The 20,419-nt window shown below is 45.4% G+C and overlaps 1 protein-coding gene across 3 annotated transcripts in view; it reads right to left on the bottom strand.

Annotated features, from left to right (window-relative positions):
* UBE2E3 (ubiquitin conjugating enzyme E2 E3) overlaps positions 1-20,419 on the bottom strand; it is a 169,403-nt gene that overhangs the window by 13,259 nt on the left and 135,725 nt on the right. For all 3 annotated transcript variants that reach the window (XM_060257203.1, XM_060257202.1, XM_060257201.1), the window contains exon 4: positions 1,084-1,216. In XM_060257203.1, the coding sequence (XP_060113186.1) occupies positions 1,084-1,216 (133 nt within the window). The remainder of the gene's footprint in view (positions 1-1,083; positions 1,217-20,419) is intronic.

Below are 20,419 nucleotides of genomic sequence, written 5' to 3'. Positions count from 1 at the left end.
GCAAAGATCAGCTCCCCGGGAGAAAATGGCTGCTTTAAAGGGTGGACTCTATGGCATTATACCATATGCAGGCCCCTCCCCCCAACCGCACTCTGTCCCAGATCCACCCCCAAGTCTCTAGCTATTTTCTAACACAGACCTGGCAAGCCTATTCCACCACTACCATTTTAGTTTGGGGCAGTTTCTACCCTACTTGTGGGCAGGGGTGGAATTCTAGCAGGAGCTCCTTTGCATATTAGGCCACACACCCTTGATGTAGCTAATTCTCCAAGAGCTTACAAGGCTCTTTTTTGGAAGCTCTTGGAGCAGGGTTGCCAAGCCCAATTCAAGAAATATCTGGGGACTTTGGGGGTGGAGCCAGGAGACTTTCGGGGTGGAGCCAGGGGACATTGGGGTGGAGCCAGGAGCAAGGGTGTGAAAAGCATAATTGAACTCCAAAGGGAGTTCTGGCCATCACATTTAAAGGGATGGCACACCACACCTTTTCAATTCCTTCCTTCCATTGGAAATAATGAAGGATAGGGGCACCTTCTTTTGGGGCTCATAGAATTGGACCCCCTGGTCCAATCTTTTTGAAACTTGGGGGGTATTTTGGGGAGAGGCACTAGATGCTATACTGAAAATTCAGTGCCCAAAAAAACAGCCCCCTCAGAGCCCCAGATACCCGCAGATCAACTCTCCATGATTTTCTATGGGAATAAATCTCCATAGGGAATAAGAGTTCCCAGCAGACATTTCCCTCCCCTCCCCTCCCCCCGATTCTGACGACCCTGAAGCGGGGGGAGGGCCTCCAAACCAGGGGATCCCCTGCCCCCACTTGGGGATTGGCAACCCTGTCTTGGAGGATTGGCTACACCATGGGGTGTGGCCTAATATGCAAAGGAGCTCCTGCTAGAATTCCACCCCTGCTTGTGGGTCTGAGACCATATTTGAAATGGTGTTGACAGCACAGTGGTGTCTTGCTATATTTTTACCAACTGTCAACCTACAAGTGCTCTTTGCTCTCCTTCAGAAGGGAAGTCACACACACAGACAGCCCTTTTCTAAGATCCACCATTTTGAAAATTATATACACAGCCTTACCTTTGGTGGTTTAAATGGATAATCAGAAGAAAACGTGATATCCAGGAAAAAGACGCCACCTTCATATACAGAACCCGGGGGACCAAGGATAGTAGACCTCCATTCATAAATGTTATCACCTTTAGGGCCGGCACTATTAAAATAAGAGAAAGAAGAAGGAGTGAGTGGGGTACTTTGCAGGCATTGTCTTGAATCGTGTTTTGATAGAAGACTCAGCTTTTTATATGTGCCTTCTATGAACAAAGAAACGGCACATCAATTGAGTGGACATCAGGTCTTTCAACACAAACCCCACCTTTGTCATTTGTAATATTTAGCTGTGAAGCCCTTTGTCTTGGGCCCTTTCCAGTGCATGGGACATTAATAAGAAGGAATTGTTTTCTTCCAGCACATGGGCAGCAAAAAGTTCATCAGGCTTCATCTGTCTCTCGATCATACATTTCACTTCTTTTCAGGAGCTCAGGGCCATCCACATACATGAGTTTATTTCAGAAGACTAGGTGGAACAGAAAGAGACCTGTCCAAGGTTACTCAGTGAAGCCTCAAGGCAGAATAGGGTTTTGAATTGGGGTCTCCCCAGGCCTAGTTCCCCATTCTATCCTCTGCATATCAGTAAAACTTCAGAATGAAGATGTGGAAGAATGGCTGCCATTTTGAAGCTGCCATTCTGCAGAATGTAACAGTATTGAATCTGGAGAGGGCAATGAGGGAAATGTGCTTTAATGTGGATCTGTGGCCATTTTGGAGCCCTAACTGCTAATACTGCACAGTTGGTGGTTGGTGGAATACATACAGTTGAAGCTGCCATACTGAAGCATTGGTACATCAGGGTCAATCATCTCTACTTTAGCTCTCCACGGTCTCACGTTGAGGTCTTTCATATCACTTCATACATATTCCTTTGAACTGGAGATGCCACAGACTGTACCTGGGACTTTTTGTATGCAAACCATTATTGGTGATCCACAGTCCACTTCCACAGTCATGGTCTCACAGTTCTATAGCTAAGGTTCCACCACTGATTCCATGGATCGCTGAATATTTGCTCTATCACTATGCTGTAGCTGTAACTCGTAACTGGATGGGAAAATCCAGTTGCAAATGGCTGCTATATTGAAAGAATGGCACAATATCCAATGATGTGTGGGTGCGGTTTTGGTCATTTTTATATTTCTGAGCCTTTCAAAGTACCCTCAGATGCTAATTTGAAGGGTGAATTACCAGAAAGCAGAAGCCATGATATGAAAGGTTACGGTAAACATGCCATGCAATACAACCTTGGACAAATAAAGGCCAATACTGACAGAAAAATGTCTTATTTATACCCTCGTCTGTAGGGGTATTGAGAAAAGTATCTACTGTTAGATTACTATTCAAAGAATTTCTATATTTGTGTATCTGAGGTAATAATGTCTTTTTTCATCTCTCTTATTTTTATGCTTCGGCTCAGAAACAAATTTTGTCAAGATACATCTCACCTCCAAGTAACCATTTTATGATAAGGCCCCTTTAACGAGTGTTTTTCACAAGATTTTATATAGAACCCTCAAGAAAGCTTTATGGAATCCCCTGTTTACACACATTCTTATTTATTTATTTTGTTAAAAGCTGTTTCATAGTGATGGAATTCAAATGTGTCAGTTCCAGCAGGGATTGAGACAAGTTCCGGTGAACAGCCGTATTGACAGTCATGCGGAAACTGTAAAATACGGAATGCCAAGAAAGATAATTGTTTTTTTCACACCTTGAGGATGTGGGAGGAAAAGATTCTGAATAATCTAGGCTAGGAAGGAGGGAAGAAATGAGACAAAACACTCACAAGGGGGACTTTACACATCCTTCTTTACTAGTTTATTCTGGATATATCTACCAGGTGGCTGCTGTGAAGTCTGCTGTTCAGATCCCCGGCCACTGACAGGGGGTAGGGAGGCAGGGTTGCCAGCTCTAGGTTAGGAAATGTGGAGATTTGGGGATGGAGCCTGGGGAGGACGGGGACCACAATGGGGTACAATGCCACAGAGTCTACCCTCCAAAGCATCCATTTTCTCCAGGGGAATGATCTCTGCAGTCTGGAGATGAGATGTAATTCCGGGGAATCCCCCGGTCCTATCCTGAAGGCTAGCATCCTTAGTGGTAGGCCTTGTGATTAGCAAGAAGATCCGTGGTTTGACCTTTGCAATCTCCAGTTAAAAGGTGCAGCTGGATTAGGACCAAGGGAGACCTGGGTTCAAAACTGCGTTCACCAGAAAACTGACTGGTTGACTTGAACCGCTCATTCTCATTCAGTCCAACAAAGCTAACTGTGTGCTGTGAAGATAAAACGGATGCAGGGAGAACTATGTTTCTTGAAGGCAAACTAAATAAAATTATGCTTAATAAACACAGCAGATCTGGGGAAGACCTTTTTCTCTGTCTTAGGCTGCTGTCAAGGCAGGGTAGATAATACTGACCTAGATGCACCCATCAATCCAAATGGATTAGGGCAGTTGTCTATCTGGTCCAGCATCCTGTTTCACACAGTAGCCAAAAGTATTGTTTTGGAGGACCACCAAGCAGGTATAGGGGCCAAAGCTGCCTCCTACCACTGGTATTACAAGGCTTGCTACTTCTATTGTAGGGAAGTTCCCTTTATTCACCATGGCTAGTAAACATTGATGGACCTCTCCTCTATGAATCTAACTCCCTTTTAAAGCAACCTGTGCTATGTCCATGGGCAGTGAATTCCATAATTTAATTACTCCTTTGTGGATCTATAATAATACTAAGACTCTACATTGCAACACAACTGGTAATTGCAGACCAAGCCCTATGAGGAAAGGCTGAGAGAAATGGGTATGTTCAGTCTGGATAAGAGGAGCTGGGGGGGTGGGGCATAGTTGCTCTCTTTAAGCAAAGGAAGGAAGGAAGGAAGGAAGGAAGGAAGGAAGGAAGGAAGGAAGGAAGGAAGGAAGGAAGGAAGGAAGGAAGGAAGGAAGGAAGGAAGGAAGGAAGGAAATGTAAATGGATGGGGAGGAAGAGGTGGAAAGAAAGCAACTTTAAATACATTCTCCAATGCGCTGGTTGGCTTGGAGAAGTGATTTAAAGAGACAAATGCCTACTCCAAGATGACCGACAGGGCAGTGGGGTCTTTGAGAGCCACACAATATGTGTGAAAGAGCAACATGCAGCTCCCGAGCCACAGTTTGGCCACCCTGGCTCTAGGCTGATCCTGCATTGAGCAGAGGGTTGGGCTAGATGGCCTTTATGGCCCCTTCCAGCTGTGATTCTATGATTTTTATTATTTTTGAAAAGAACATTAACTTTTTTTGAACAATCTTTGTTTCATTTACAAATGAAAGTCCAGAGATCTGCAAAGACAGCCTAGGAAGTCACACTGACCATATTTGCTGAAGGATCAAACACAGCATAGGAAATAAAAATGATGACAAAAATATTTAAAGCCCATGCGGAGGCCTTTGGGTGTTCCAATTAACTCCTGACACCCATTAAGCCTATATCGTTTAATTAGCAATAGATCCGGAAATCAAATTTCTCTGGAACAATTCAATTTTGGCACAAGTTTCCTTAATGGCTATTTTATAGCTTAATGCAGAGGTTAGCGCTCCTATATCATCTGTCGGCTACCTTTCTTTCAAACACTTCTAATAGCTAGATGCAATTCAATCAGTTTAATGAAACAGCTGAATTGACTTAGCAACATATTTCAGCCAAATTAATCAGTCACAATTAAGGTTACAGCCTCTAGCTGTGTGCCAAACTACCTGGTAATCACTCAAAGAGTCAGAACAAGGGCATCTATCAATTAAGTAGTCAAGCATCTAAGAGCAATAAGTCCCAGGTTACTATTTACAATCATCTACTACATTACTATTAGTGCCACTAAAATTACAAGGGCCGCTCAGATAAGGGGAGATTCCGCTGTAAAATTTCTTACATTCTGACCCTGCAGAAGTTATAGAGGGCAGAAGCCTGACACACTTGCATTGACAGCACTCTTCCTAGTTGTTCAGTGATTTCTGTAGGGAGAAGGTATCCATGTGGAATTCAGGGGTTGGAAGGAGTCCTATGACATGATAGCTCCGAGGTGGCCAAACTTGCTTAACATAAGAGCCATGCAGAATAAACATCAGATGTTTGAGAGTCGCAAGACATGAATGTTAGATGTTTGAGAGAGGAAGGAAGGAAGGAAGGAAGGAAGGAAGGAAGGAAGGAAGGAAGGAAGGAAGGAAGGAAGGAAGGAAGGAAGGAAGGAAGGAAGGAAGGAAGGAAGGAAATAGTTGGGGAGGGAGATGTAGAAAGAAAGCAACTTTATCTTTAAATGCCTTCTCCAAGCTGCTGGCTGGCTTGGCTTGGGGAAGTGATTTAAAGAGAGAAATGCTTTCTCCAAGCCAGCTGATCGGGCACTGGGGGCTTTGAGAGCCACACAATATGTGTGAAAGAGCCACATGTGGCTCCTGAGCTGCAGTTTGGCCACCCTGTGATAGCCTGCATTGGAAATTAGAAACCAAGGACATCCTTAAACAGCATAGCAAACAATCCTTTTATAAGAACCCCTGCCATGGTACGCAAACATCCCTAGAAAGACAGACTCGCCACCGTTGCTTTGCTGGGTTTTGTTGTATTGTTCTGTGATCACAGTCAGCCATGTTTGGTGCAGGTTTGGCTAATTAGAGGTCAAGATGGAGGGCTGAGAGTAAAAGGAGTGGCGAGGGATGCTTTGATGCATAAGTCTGAGAGACTCTAGTTACCTAAACAAAGGCATCTGGGACAGACTCTGCTCTGAAAGCTCCTAAGTGCTGTATAAGCACGTGATGGACTGTGGAGAGGTTCTACCACACAAAGCCAGAGAGCCTTTGAGTAGTAGGTGGCTCAAAGGGATTTCATTGGCTAGCATCAGTTGAGAAAGAAAGAGCTGGGAACTGCCTGCTGAAGAGAATTCAGTTTAGCGCTGACTGAGAACTGGGAAGAACAAAGTTAGGGGCATCTTTAAGACCAACCAAGTTCACTCAGAGTATGAGCTTTTGCCTGCAAGAACGCTCCTTCAGATACAATTGAATGAAAACGGCAGGGCTTTTTTTGTAGTAGGAACTCCTTTGCATATTAGGCTACACCCCCCTGATGTAGCCAATCCTCCAAGTGCTTACAGGGCTCTTTGAACAGAGCCTAAGCTCCAGGAGGACTGACTACATCAGGGGTGTGCGGCCCAATATGCAAACAAGTTCCTGCTACAAAAAAAGGCCTGGAAAATATTACCCCTGATTCTACCTGACCTTTTCCCTTATACATTGACTAAAATACTTTGTTTTTGAACTTTCAAAACCCTCTCATGTGCCACTTTCAGAAGTATAAGTTTAAAAGGGGGGATCGTGTCTCTTCCCTCATGTTCCTGGGCTGCATTAGCATCAAACTATAATAATGTACCAGGGAGGGATGGCCATAAACCTTCAAATAAGAAGAAAATAAAGGGACTGCTCCCCAAGCCAAGAAGAAGAAACAAGGGGAAATTCCTGTGTGAGGGAGGGAAGAGAGCTAGAGCCTCTTTGCAGGGTGGGTGGAATAAAAATCCATTACAGTAGATGATGATGATGAAGAAGAAGAAGAAGAAGAAGAAGAAGAAGAAGAAGAAGAAGAAGAAGAAGAAGAAGAAGAAGAAGAAGAAGAAGAAGAAGAAGAAGACAGATAGATAGACAGACAGACAGACATGATAGATAGATGGATGGATAGATGATAGACAGACAGCCATAGCACCTAATTCAAAAAGTTCATTTTGGTTATCACTTACCAAATCAGGGTATGAGCAAACCCATTCCAGACAGGTTAACTCAAATGGCCTATTAAATGTTTGCCAGCTGTATTTCATCTTTAATAATTGGACTTAAAACTCAAGTACATTTTATTATCACATAATAGCCGGATTACGATAACAAAAAAGGGAAAAGAAAGTGTATTCAGCCGGTGACCTGACACGAAGTTCAAGACTTTACTACCAATTACTATTATGAGAGTCCATCTGGGCCCATAGATATGTGACGATTCAAGGAGATGCAAGGATGCTTAAATAGCAACGGGCAGTGGGCTGAACTCTGACTTAAAAGGCTTCCTTCAGATGCTGCCACTGCTAAAGCCTGTTAGCTCTGTGGTCACACATACACACATCAGTATCACTGTTGGAGGGTGCCAATGCAATATTGGTTCCCTCTTAAACTCGATGAAAGGTCTGGACCACAATACTGCAGGCTCTCTGCGCCCAGCACATTCACAGTCTCTCAACTGCTCTCAGCATTATGTGTGCACTTATGTTGGAGAGCACCTCTCTGGAAAAAGTAACATAGGTATCATCACACAGGGATAATCTACGAGCTGTTTTTTTCTGCATTTCACACACAGAAAAAATGTACACCATCAAAAGTAAGTCTCGAATGATACACAGGTAGATGCAAGACACTTTTGATGGCAAGTTGCCAAACCAGTTTGTAGGAAAATAAAATAGGAAAATCAGAGCTTTTTTTGTAGAAAAAGCCCAGCAGGAACTCATTTGCATATTAGACCACACCCCATGATGCCAAGCCAGCTGGAACTGCGTCCTGCTCAAAAAAGCCCTGAGTGCTACACAGATAAATGCAAAGCACTTTTGGTGGCAAGTTGCCAAATCAGCTTGTGGGAAAATAAAACAGGGAAGTCATAATATTTAGGAAAGGCAGGAAATTTTTTGTAGCAGGAACTCCTTTGCATATTAGGCCACACACCCCTGATGTAGCCAATCCTCCTGGAGCTTACAGTAGGCCCTGTACTAAGAGCCCTCTAAGCTCTTGGGATGATTGGCTATATCAGGGGTGTGTAGCCTAATATGCAAAGGAGTTCCTGTTACAAAAAAAAAGCCCCAAGGAAAGGATTTGTCCTTGTAAAGGTAATCAACACTCAAACATGAACGTTTGGCTATCTATTCCAATGTAGCCATTTTTATTCCACCCTTTGCCTATGAAATTCAGGTTAGCAGATGTACTTCCCCCCTCACTTTCTCCCTAACAACAACAGGCAGGGTCAGCCCGACACCCTGGGGTGCCCTAGGCAGACTTGCTGCCTGGCGCCCCCCCCAAAGTGCGCCCCCACAGCTCCCCCCCTTCAGTTCCGCACCCCTTCCCCTCCGCGCCCTCTCCCTCCCTTCCCCATATATCAATGCCGGAACCGGCTCTAACGTCGCGTTCCAGCACCCTGCCCCCCCACTCCCTGCCCCTCCCGGCGCTCCACTGGCCTGCCCGACGCGGCTAAAAGCAGTGGTGCTCCGCTTGGTCTCTCCCTTCCCCCTGATCGTCGCTGGCCAAAAGTAAATTTTGCCGACTTCGCAGCTTGCGCCTGCGCGTTTTAATGCACAGGAGCGAGCTGTGAGGCCGGCAAAGCTTACTTTTAGCCAGCAACAAACAGGGGGAAGGAGTGAGCGGGGCGCCACCGCTTTTAGCCACGTTGGGCAGGCCAGTGGAGCGCCGGGGGGTGGGGGGGGTGGGACAGAGTGCAGGGGGTGGGCAGCGGCCCAGAGGGGGCTAGCGGTGGCCGCAGCAGCGGCAGCAGGGAGGGGGGAGGGAGGCAAGCTAAGCGCTTGCCTGGGGCACCGGGGCGGGGAGGTGAGAGCCCAATTTGCTGCCTCTCGGTGCCCTAGGCAACCGCCTAGTTTGCCTAGTGGGAGGGCCCCCCCTAACAACAGGCTGAGGAAGAGGGACTGGCTTGAAAATCACTCAAGGATTGAGTAGGAATTTGATACCTGCCCCTCCCAGCAGCCAGTCCACAAAGTCTTTGATCGAGGCCCAAAAGGCTCATTAAAAGTCAAACAGAATAAAACAAAGCAAGCATTCACAGACGAGCAACTTGGTAACTTGCTGAAAGACTGAAAGCAAAAAGGCATGTCGAGATGTCAGCTATTTTTAAGTTAACCAACAGCTCAATCCGCACTCAGGAATATGTTTTGCCGTGTACTGGTGGTTTGCAGACTCTCAATTGTCAGCATAGTCTCCATAACCTTCAGCACAGAACACAAACTTTTGCTTCTCTTTTGGGAAAGCTTCTCACACAAACAGATGAAGCTGCCTTAGACTGAATCAGACGGTCCATCAAAGTAGGGTTGCCAAGTCCAATTAAAGAAATAACTGGAGACTTTGGGGGTGGAACCAGGAGAGTTTGGGGGTGAAGCCAGGAGCAAGGTTGTGACAAGCATAATTGAACTCCAAAGGGAGTTCTGGCCATCTGACCACACAGCTTTTAAATGCCTTCCTTCCACTGGAAATAATGAAAGATAGGGGCACCTTCTTTTGAACGTCATAGAACTGGACCCCCTGGTCCAATGCTTTTGAAACTTGGAGGGTGTTTTGAAGAGAGAAATTGGATGCTATGCTGCAAATTTGGTGCCTCTACCTCAAAGAACAGCTTGCCCAGAGCCCAAGATACCAGCAGATCAATTCTCCATTATACCCTATGGGAATTAGTCTCTGTAGGGAATAATTGAGTGCCCAGTAGACATCCCCCTCATCGCTTTCTGATGACCCTGAAGTGGGGGGAGGGCCTCCAAACTGGGGGATTCCCTGTCCCCACCTGGGGATTGGCAACCTTACATCAAAATCAGCATTGTCTACTCCGACTGGCAGCAGCTCTTCAGGGTCCTCAGGTAGAGAAAGTTCTTTCAGATCACCAAATTCCTAGTCCTTTTTCAACTGGAGATGCCAGGGATTGAAACCAGTCCCTTCTGCACGCAAAGCAGATACTCTACCACTGAATCACAGCCCCTCCTCCTCAAAAACAGTTTTACAAAACCATACCGTGAAAAGGGGTAATGCTTACTATAATTACGTTTCTGGCTGGGAAATATGTGCCCTTCACAACCTCCCCTCCCCCACATACACACCAGAAGAGGGTTGTGACCAATTCATGATCTCTAGGTTGAAGATTTTATGGAAGTAGCCACAAGGAATAATGGAGCTCATTTCAGTGAGAGCCACAAGTTGAAGTTATCTCTCGACCTTCGCCCAACCACAGATTAAACTGAGTGTTTCAGCATGTATTTTTAGAGCATAAATTCTGGGAGGAAACTGTGTCCCTCGAGCCAGCAAAACAATGGACGGGGTGTGATATTTTCAGCTGTGTCATCATCTACAACAAGCTACTTAAGATGTAGATTTGATATCAAGGAAAGCGCATGGTGGAGAGCTCACATGTTTACATGGGAAAAGGGGGAGGGAGCATAAGTTTCCTTTATATTCCATATATTTATTATAGTTTGAGCAAATGATAAAACTATCCCAACACCTAAACACTGGCGAGAAACAGCACAAATTCACTTTGGTTAGAGTACCTTCCCTATGAGGAAAGGTTGAAGTGTCTGGGACTTTACAGTTTAAAAAAGAGACAACTAAAGGGAAACATGATAGAGGTTTATAAAATTATGGACTGGGTGGAGAGCGCTGACCAAGAGAACTTTTCCTTTCTCTCTTAGAATACTAGAACTTGAGGGCAGTAGGTTCAGGACAGACAAAAAGAAATACTTCTTTACACGGTTAGTGATTACAGTGTGATATCTGCTGCCAGAGGATGTAGCAATGGTCACTGGCACAGGCAGCTTTAAAGGCAGATTAGACAGATTCCCTGAGGGTAAGTCTGTCAATGGCTACTAGCCATGGTGGCTGAGGGGAATCTCCACATTCAGAGGCAGGAGGCAACACTAGAGGAGGGCCATGTTCGCCCTCCAGAGAACTGGTTGGCCACTGTGTAAAACAGGATGCTGGACAAGATGGACCATTGGTCTGATCCAGCAGAGCTCTTTGTATGTTCTTATGCCTAATGCCACAGAGTCCACCTTCCAAAGGAGCCATTTTCTCCAGGGGAACTGATCTCCGTCGCCTGGAGATCTGTTGTAATCTCCAGCCACCACCTGGAGGTTGGCAGCCCTATAGCACACCACAAAAGAAATCTCCCAAGCCCTCTGCTACCTGTAGGGGTTCTCAGCTAGATGAACATATGTGGAAAAAGTTCCTTGAGGGGGATTATAGTTGCTGCTACAGAGGATTACATGTTGCTTTTCCAGGGGAAAAAAACCCCGCTCCAATATTATGATGGCTTAATAAAATCTGCAGCCCTTGGTTTATAGGCCCAACAGTGAGTTGGCAGCTAAGTAATAGGATACAATTTGTAAGCATCCAAAAAAAAAGTGTATTTGGGTGCCAGATCTAATAATGGCTTTTCAAAACGTGCTGTTTGCTTAACAAGCTAGATTTCAAATTCCTGTATTTCAAATTCCCCACTCAATGCCTGTTCCTTTAAAAATAACATTTACAAGTTCTTTATACAGCTGGGGCTGTCTATTTAAGCAGCAGCTCAAACATCACTAGAACATGAACAATTATTTAGTATTTCTAAATCATTCATAAAAGAAGCTGGCATATGGAGGGCTGTTCGCTGCGCCGCAGTGACTGCATACGCCATTAAGCTCAAAAGCCCAGAAATTGCTGCTGGAAGGAAAAAAAAAAAGAATCCGAGTTTTTGATCTTTTTTGTCTTATGTTCATACAGCTTCTTTCTTTAAAATGAAGTGGCACAAGACCTACACAAAGCACAACACACTGGAAAGAAAACTTTGAACATCTTCCTTCCCTTTAAGGGAAATTAAGCTATGAAACCCTGCTGTCTGCTTTTGCTGCTGTTTAATTGTAGAACTTAGAGCTCTGTGATCACTTGATACTGTCAATATCACCAGTAAAGTGACCCAAACGATATAATTGGACCAGATTTTTATACTTATAGTAGGCCCTGTAAGAAGAGCCCTGTAAGCTCTTGGAGGATTGGCTACATCAGGGGGTGTGTGGCCTAACATGCAAAGGAGTTCCTGCTACAAAAAAAGCCCTCAGCAGAACTTATTTGCATAACTGATTTGAATATGCCACACGCCCCTGACATCATCGGAAGTTGTATTATATCCGCTCGGCATCTACCTTAAAATACTTCTTGAATTATAATTCTCCTAATAAAACCTTATTCCCATCATACTTTAAAAATAATTTTCTGCTATGTGAAGATTTCCATCTGTCTGCTTTATGTTTTGGTTAGCCTCCCATTTTTCTGAGGGAAAATATTAGAAATTTTGCCAAATCTTAGAGTTCAACAAAATTCTCACAGAGGGTTTGAACAATGGAGCCCAGAAGCAAGTATGAAGGGGGGGGGGGGGGAGAGAGAAAGAAAGAAAGAGCAGAATAAAATTTAGAGGTCCCAGAGCTCTTCTCTTGCGACCTGCCCTAAATGAGGCCTGTCTACAAAACCAACAAAACAGATAAAAACACAGCCATGCTGACAAAAATATGATCATATAAAAAGAAGCAAAACCAGAGAAAATTTGCTCTTCCATTCAAACTGTCATCTCAGAATAGCCGTTTAGCCCTTTAGCAGTGCCAAGAGCTACAAGAAGAGAATAGAGTTAGTCTTCAAATACAAATAAAGTTATAGATCAGTTTGCACTATATTTTGTGTGTGGTTACCCCAGATGGTTTTATTTAAGTGTACATTAGAAATAGTGGACTTTCCAAATGAATACATATGTGATGGACAATTATACTTGTCAAGATACTGAGTTGGATCCAACCAGCTTTTCCATGGGTGATAAAGGTAGATGGGATTTCCCTTTGACGATGACATTTATTTACTTGCTTTGTGGTGGGAAGTGCCATCATCCAGTCAAAAGCCTGTGGAGTTTTCAAAGCAAGAGACATTCAGAGGTGGTTTACTATTGCCTGCCTCTGCGTAGTGGACCCTGGGCTTACTTGGTGGTCTCCCATCCAAATACTAACCAGGGCTGACCCTGCTTCACTTTCAAGATCTGATGAGACTGGGCTATATCTTTCTTGCTGAGACTCACAGTGTGTAAAAAAGAACGAAGTTGGAGTCCAGTAGCAACTTTAAGACCAACAAAGTTTTATTCAGAATGTAAACTTCTGGCCACCAAACGAGAAGGGAGCCCTGACTGGAGAAGATCCTGATGCTGGGAAAGACAGAAGGCAAAAGAAGAAGGGGACGGCAAAAGAGGAGATGGCTGGACAGCGTTACGGATGTAACTAACACGAATTTGAGCAGACTTTGGAAGATGGTAGAAGACTGGAGGGCCTGGCGTGACTTTGTCCATGGGGTCGCAAAGAGTTGGACTCGGCTGTGCAATGGAACAACAAAAAAGCTTCGGTGTGCACATGCACACAAAAGATTACATTCTGAATAAAACTTTGCTGGTCTTAAAGGTGCTGCTGGACTCCAGCTTTGTTCTATTGCTTCAGACCAACACGGCTGCCCACCTGGATCTATCTAAGTGGGTAAAAAGGGTATGCTGGAAATCGTGGGGGCTGCATAGACAAAAGCTATGGGGGAAGGGGGCTGTAATGAGCAGGGGAATTTGCTACAATTGGAGTGGGGGAAAAAGTTTGGATTCAGCTTTCTGTTGAGTCTACATCCCAGGAAAAACCTGAATTTTCATTCTTGTATTGTGTGAAACAGATCTTAATTTCAAACTGACCAAGTGCCGCTAACAGACCAGTCCTGCGACTCTCCCATGGAAGCCAAAAGAGAACAGGTTCCAGGGATGCCAGCCCCCAGGTGGGGCAGGAGATCCCCCAACTTTTCAGGCTCCCCCAGATACAGATGTCATCCCTCGACACACCCACATGGTCATGTGATGCAACAGAAAGATGCAGGGAACACTTAACAGAGGACCCAAACAGCAAACACGGGTGCATCAGAACCCTCAGAAGACTATCTAGGAATAGGATGCCTACAGGGACATCCTAAGCAGAGCTTATGTCCTTCTACATCAACTGAAGTCAACCAACTTAGAAGGGGGTAAATCCTCTTAGGATAGCACTGCAAATCACTTGCACTGGTATAAGCATGAGCTATTCTGTATCTGTGGGACCGAAGCGTGGAAGGAAAGATCATGGTGGCCCTGTGTTTTTTTGGGGAAACCTAAATGTTGCTAGATTAAGAAGAGTAGATGTGTTGGTCTGAAGCAACAAAAAAAAGTTTGAGTTCAGTGGCACCTTTAAGACCAACGAAGTTTAATTCTGGGTATAAGTTTTCGTGCGCACGCACACTTCAGATATATGAAAAAGTGTGCAAGCACACGAAAGCTGATATCCACCATACTCACATCTTTACTCAAGCTCATGCTTCTTGGAACTAGGGTGACCAACTATTAGGGTTGCCAATGGCCAGGTGAAGATTGAAGGTTTCCCAGGATTCCAAGTGATATCCAGAGAACAGAGATCGGTTCCCCTGGAGAAAATGGCTGTTTTGGAGGGTAGACTCTATGAAGAAAAAGACTGCAGATGTATACCCCGCCCTCCACTGAATCTCAGAGTGGCTTACAATCTCCTTTATCTTCTTCCCCCTCAAGACACCCTGTGAGGTAGGTGAGGCTGAGAGAGCTCTTACAGCAGCTGCCCTTTCAAGGACAACCTCTGTGAGAGCTATGGCTGATGCAAGGCCATTCCAGCAGGTGCATGTGGGGGAGTGGGGAATCAAACCTGGTTCTCCCAGATAAGAGTCCACACACTTAACCACTATACCAAACTGACATTACAATCCCCTGAGGTCCGTCCCCTCTCCAAACAGTGCTCTCCCAGGGCTCCACCCACAAATCTCCCGGAATTTCCCAATCTGGAGCTGGCACCCCTACCATCTATGCATTCCCCCACAAAAAAGGGTGAGAAAAGGGGGAAGGGAGGAACAAAATTTGCATTCATAGGTGCAAATTTACACATATTAAGCTGGATCCAGTGGAAGGGATTTCCATCATAAAAATGGGACTTTCTTGCCTCCTCCAGCCTGTGCGGCCCAAAGGTCCTCCCTCCCCCAAAATGCTAGTCTGCGGGTGCAAAAAGAAAGTGCCAATCAAGTGACAGCAACCACTCAAGGGAGAACGGGAGCACTCAGCTGTGAAACCCAGCGGTTACACAGAGTTTCAAATGTGCAATTTCACAGCACCTGCTTTGACTGAGAGACAGCTTCCCCCTCTGAAATGAGGAAATGCCATCCCGCTCTTCTTCAGAGGGCCATCTGGTGCTAGAAGGAAACTAGAGAACAGTGGACTACCAGGCTACTGCAAGAAAGCAGCCTCTGTTTACAGTGCTAACATCTTATCTATTTACTTCATACCCCACCTTTCTACCCACTGGGAGCCCAAAGCGCTTTGTGTTGTTCTCCTTGTCTCCATTTTCTCCTCACAACAACCCTGTGAGATAGGTTAGGCTGGGAGTATGTGAATGATCCAAGGTCACCTGGCAAGCTTCCATGGCAGAGTGGGGATTTGAACCCGGGTCTCTCAGATCCTAGCTCGACACACGCCAAATTCTACACCACCCTGGAGGCTCTTCAAGATATCACCTTGAAAGATTTGTGATGCATCATAAATCTCAAGTAGTTAGGGAACAATACTTCTCATCAGGGGTGGAATTCTAACAGGCGCTCCTCCTTTGCATATTAGGCCACACATTCCTGATGTAGCCAATCCTCCAAGAGCTTACAAGGCTCTTTTTTGTAAGCTCTTGGAGGATTGGCTACAACAGGGGTGTGTGGCTTAATATGCAAAGGAGCTCCTGCTAGAATTCCACCCCTGCTTCTCATGAAGCTACATCACCTGGGTTGTGCTACAACTGTGCTGAAGAATTCAAGGTCTTCTGAGGCTAGGGTTGCCAGGTCTGACTCAAGAAATATTGGGAGACTTTGGGGGAAGAGCCAAGAGCAAGGTTGTGACAAGCATAACTGAACTCCAAAGGGAGTTCTGGCCATCGCATTAAAAGAGACAACATGCCTTTTATATGGCTTTCCTCCACTGGAAATAATGGAAGATGGGGCACCTTATTTTGGGGCTCATAGAATTGAATCCCCTGCCCCAATCATTTTGAAACTTGGGGGGGTTTTGAGGAGAGGCACCAGATGCTATGCTGAAAGTCTGGTGCCTCTATCTCAAAGAACAGCCCCCCCCTGAACCCCAGATATCCACAGATGGGATTATCCATCATGCCCTCTAGGGATCAGTCTCCATGGGGTATAATCGACTGCCCAGTGGACATCCCCCCCTGCCACTTTCTGATAACCCTGAAATAGGTGGAGGGCCCTAAATCAGGGGATCCCCTGCCCCCAATTGGGGACTGGCAATCCTATCTGAGACCCTATCTGAGACCCAGAGCCTCTCCAGGCATTAAGGGGCCCTCACCAGCATTCCCTGCCTCTGATGAAGCAGAGTCAGGGGTGGAATTCTAGCAGGAGCTCCTTTGCATATTAGGCCACACACTCCTGATGTAGCCAATCCTCCAAGAGCTTACAGTAGACCCTGGAATAAGAGCCCTCTAAGCTCTTGGGATGATTGGCTATATCAGGGGTGTGTGGCCTAATATGCAAAGGAGCTCCTGCTAGAATTCAACCCCTGAGCAGAGTGGCAGAAACTCATTCATACTGGAAGATGAACTGTGAGTAAGCAGGCCTCTAAAGCCTCACTGTCTTCCACTGACATCTCTGGATGCACTGACTTAGCTGCAGTCTTATGTTTCAGCTTCCTCAAGAGCTCCATCACAAGCTGGCATCCAAAATATGCCTCCTGCTGCCCAATTTCCCCATGGGCAGAACTTGACATAATCCAGGTTCACCTCATCTCTTGTTCTGGGGAGACGGAAAAGGTTAAACACTCTCCAATAACATCAGAGTTCCTGGTCCTTATAGCTTCTGGGACCATGTGCATTTTATCACTGAGTGCTGTCGACTTCTCTGCCTTGCTTTCAAATGTTAGCAAAACGTCTGTTTACTTACAAATGTTGACTACATTAAAAAAAGAAAACAGAAGCTAATCGCAGTCGTAAAATGTGATTGTTCTTCAAAGATTCCCCCACGACTGCACAGTTCATTCCTTAAAAATACAGCCAAGTCCCGTTCCCATAGTTTATAACCACTGGCGATGAACTTGCTAGCAAACTGTCTCTTCTGTAATAAGGAGCAGAAAATCTTTTTCCCATCCAGGAAAACACACCCGGTCTTTTCCGAAGAACCCCCCCCCCACCCCCAAATGCTGACAGTTGCAATTTGCACTAATAACAGGGAGCCCCTATTTCAGAGGCGATTCACAGATGAAGAAAATAATACCAGCACAATGGATGAGACAGTTTGCTCACAGAAATTATTTTTCCAGGCTGTTCACTAAATCTTATTTAGCAGGGACAGCTGAGTCGAGCAAATGCATGGAGACCAACCGGTTCACCATTACAGAGCTGCAGGAAAAATCCAGGCACGCATCCTGACTGCTCAATCCACAGAAAGCGAGGCCAGGGGCTCCACAACTGGAGGGCAGAGAAGTAAGCAAATAAAGGGATATGGTGGACTTCCAGCATCTCGGCATTTGGGGGCTGTGCTGGGAATTTCCAACACTGCACTGGGAATTTGTTAGCAACTGGCCAAACAGAAGCAAGGCAAAAGCAGTCTGTACCCACCACAAGGGGGCAGCAAGTCTCCTAAAGGTAAAATGTGCCACTCTGCAGTTCCCTCTCATGGGGTTTTCAAGGCAAGAGATGAACAGAGAGGGTTTGCTATTGCCTTCCTCTGCACAGCATCCCTCTGCACAGTCTTCCTTGGTAGTCTCTAGGCATGGGTACGAACTGGGGGAAACAGTGGTTTGTTTTGCTTTGTAATTCATTTGATTTCTGAACCGGTTCATGGTTCATTGGTTTGGGAGATGTAAAACTCACCAGGGGTCTTCAGCATGCTCTTCTCCATCAGTCCTCCAAGTTTGGCGAGGATTGGATTTGGAATGTCTGAGTTATAGCCCCCCAAAGCAGGTCTCTCTAGGAAAGCTCAGCTCTCACTGACAACTAACTCTTTTCTTTGTGCTGCAGAATGGGAGCTCCATGATTGGCTCCCAGAGCTGCCAATCAAGCTATGGACAACTGCTATTGCCTAGGAATTGATTTAATCAAGCAGTGCAAGGCTGTCTGGGAAACGAGCTGCAAAAACAAAATAAATCAATCACCAAGGTCCAAACTGGTTCGGATGAACCACAAATCATCCTGATTCGTGCATGAATCATGATTTGTGCATTGGTTCATGCCCAGGCCTAGTCTCCTATCCAAGTATCAATCCTGCTTAGCTTCTGAACTCTGATGAGATTGGGCTAGTCTGGAGCAAACCACCCCACAAAGCCCCTGTGAGGATCAAGGAGCCCCAGACAGTCCACTTTTTTGCTCTTTCTCTTGCTGCAGTTTCTTCCTTTGGCCAGAAGCAGATGGTGGTGTACAAGCCAAATCCGAGCCTGACACCTTCCACCTACTAAGAGCTCTGGCATACTACAGACTTGATTACTGGTACCACTCACAGCATAATTATTTACTTATTTCATCTTTATCCTGCCCTTGCTTAGTGTGGCACACACTGACCTTCCTTCCTCCCATCTACCACCCAACAACAACCCTGTGAGGTAGGGTATGCTGGGAGAGAGTAACTGGCCCAAGCTACTGGCCCAAGCTAGTGGATCAGGTCCTGTGTACCCCAAAATATGGCTTTGGATATCACTACTGGTAGAGACTAATCATTAAATATTCCAGGCACGAACAGCCCTTGTGCAGGAATTAAAACACCCTTAACAAACGACTCTTACAGAACAGAACAAGATTAGGTTACTTCACAATAACTGACGGCTGAAAGTTCAAGGATACAATCCTTATATCATGTTATTCCAGGAAAGGCCCTTTCATTCCTCCGGCACTCCTCTGAAACAACTGATTCAAGGAGTCTCAGTGAATTAAGCTTGCTGGACTGGATATTCTTGATTCTACATAAACTAGTCACCTCAGATGCTCACTTGCCTCAAAGAGAGTCCATCCACAAATCCTAGACTCATTAACCAAGGTAAGAGACCACAATGGATTTCTCGGCAGCACGTCATTTTAAAGGGTTTCTTGGCCTGGCATGTTAAAACATGATGCATCTCTGCTGTTGCTGTAATTCAATACGGTCCAGGATTACGAACACTACAAATCTGTTTGCCATCCGGCCGTGTATACATTTCAGAACAACTATGATTTCCCCAAGTTTAGATTAAAGGAAAGGAATCAGTTATGGAAGTTCTTTAGGAATGAAGGTAAGAGGCGCACATAACTATGGGAAGCAACAGCAGGCACTAACTGAAAAACAGTTGGGACGCTTAGGATGAATATGGCCTGGATCCAAAGAGCTTTTGGCTTTTACCGCTTCCTAGGTATCATAAACTTTTGACCCAGTAATTAACACAGCTATGATGCATGTTAGCGTGAGCTAGTTCACAGATTTTTAGCCTCCAACTCACACATTTTTGTCTTAGCTCAGGAAAAATGGCTCCAAAACACACTAATTTATGCAGTAGCTCACAACTTTAAAACCGGTAGCTCACAAAGTAGAATCTTTGCTCACAAGACTCTCAGTTTAGAGGGAACACTGTTCCAGTTTGGTGTAATGGTTAAGTGTGCGGACTCTTATCTGGGAGAACTGGGTTTGATTCCCCACTCCTCCACTTGCACCTGCTGAGATGGCCTTGGGTCAGCCATAGCTCTGGCAGAGGTTGTCCTTGAAAGGGCAGCTGCTGTGGGAGCCCTCTCCAGCCCCACCCACCTCACAGGGTGTCTGTTGTGGGGGAGGAAGGTAAAGGAGATTGTGAGCCGCTTTGAGACTCTTCGGAGTGGAGGGCGGGATAGAAATCCAATATCTTCTTCTTCTTCCTAACTACATCTCTAGCTGAGAGAGAAAGAGAGACAGACAGACAGACAGACAGAGAAATAGACAGAGACAGACACAGAGAGAGAGAGACAGAGCGTGGCACCTTTGAGAGGAAGGGGCAAATTGCCCTAAGAGTAGCAATCAGGAGACAAACAAGGAATGACACTTAACAGGAGAGAGAAGGTGCTGTTCTCACTATCCTATTGCTGCCCCCTTCAGGGTCTTCTTCTCTTTTTTTGTGCACCATACATTGCCCTTTTCAACATCAATTACTCTTGAATCATCCTCGGTTCTAGTCCTGCTAGGTATTTTATGCTACCGGATTGCACTCTTTTATATCTTGTTATACGTCTTGAGTTTCAGTGAGAAAGGCTGACTACAGATAAATAAAAATGTTTGCTAGGCAGCAAGGAAGGCTGTTGTTTGAAAAACACAACCCCCACAAAATAATGGTAATTTTTTGCAAGTCCATCTTTTCTCTATCCCCCCCTTCTCTCCCAGCAATCATTGCTAAGTAACTGGGGGGGGGGGAGGTCCTGTTAAATCTCTGCCCCTGGAATTGCCCCTATTGCTGCTCTAAGCAGGGGCAA

Source organism: Heteronotia binoei, chromosome 16, assembly GCF_032191835.1.
Source record: "Heteronotia binoei isolate CCM8104 ecotype False Entrance Well chromosome 16, APGP_CSIRO_Hbin_v1, whole genome shotgun sequence".
NCBI classification, from domain to species: Eukaryota; Metazoa; Chordata; class Lepidosauria; order Squamata; family Gekkonidae; genus Heteronotia; species Heteronotia binoei.
The sequence above is the reverse complement of the archived record's forward strand: the minus strand, read 5'-3'. Positions and strand labels throughout refer to the sequence as shown.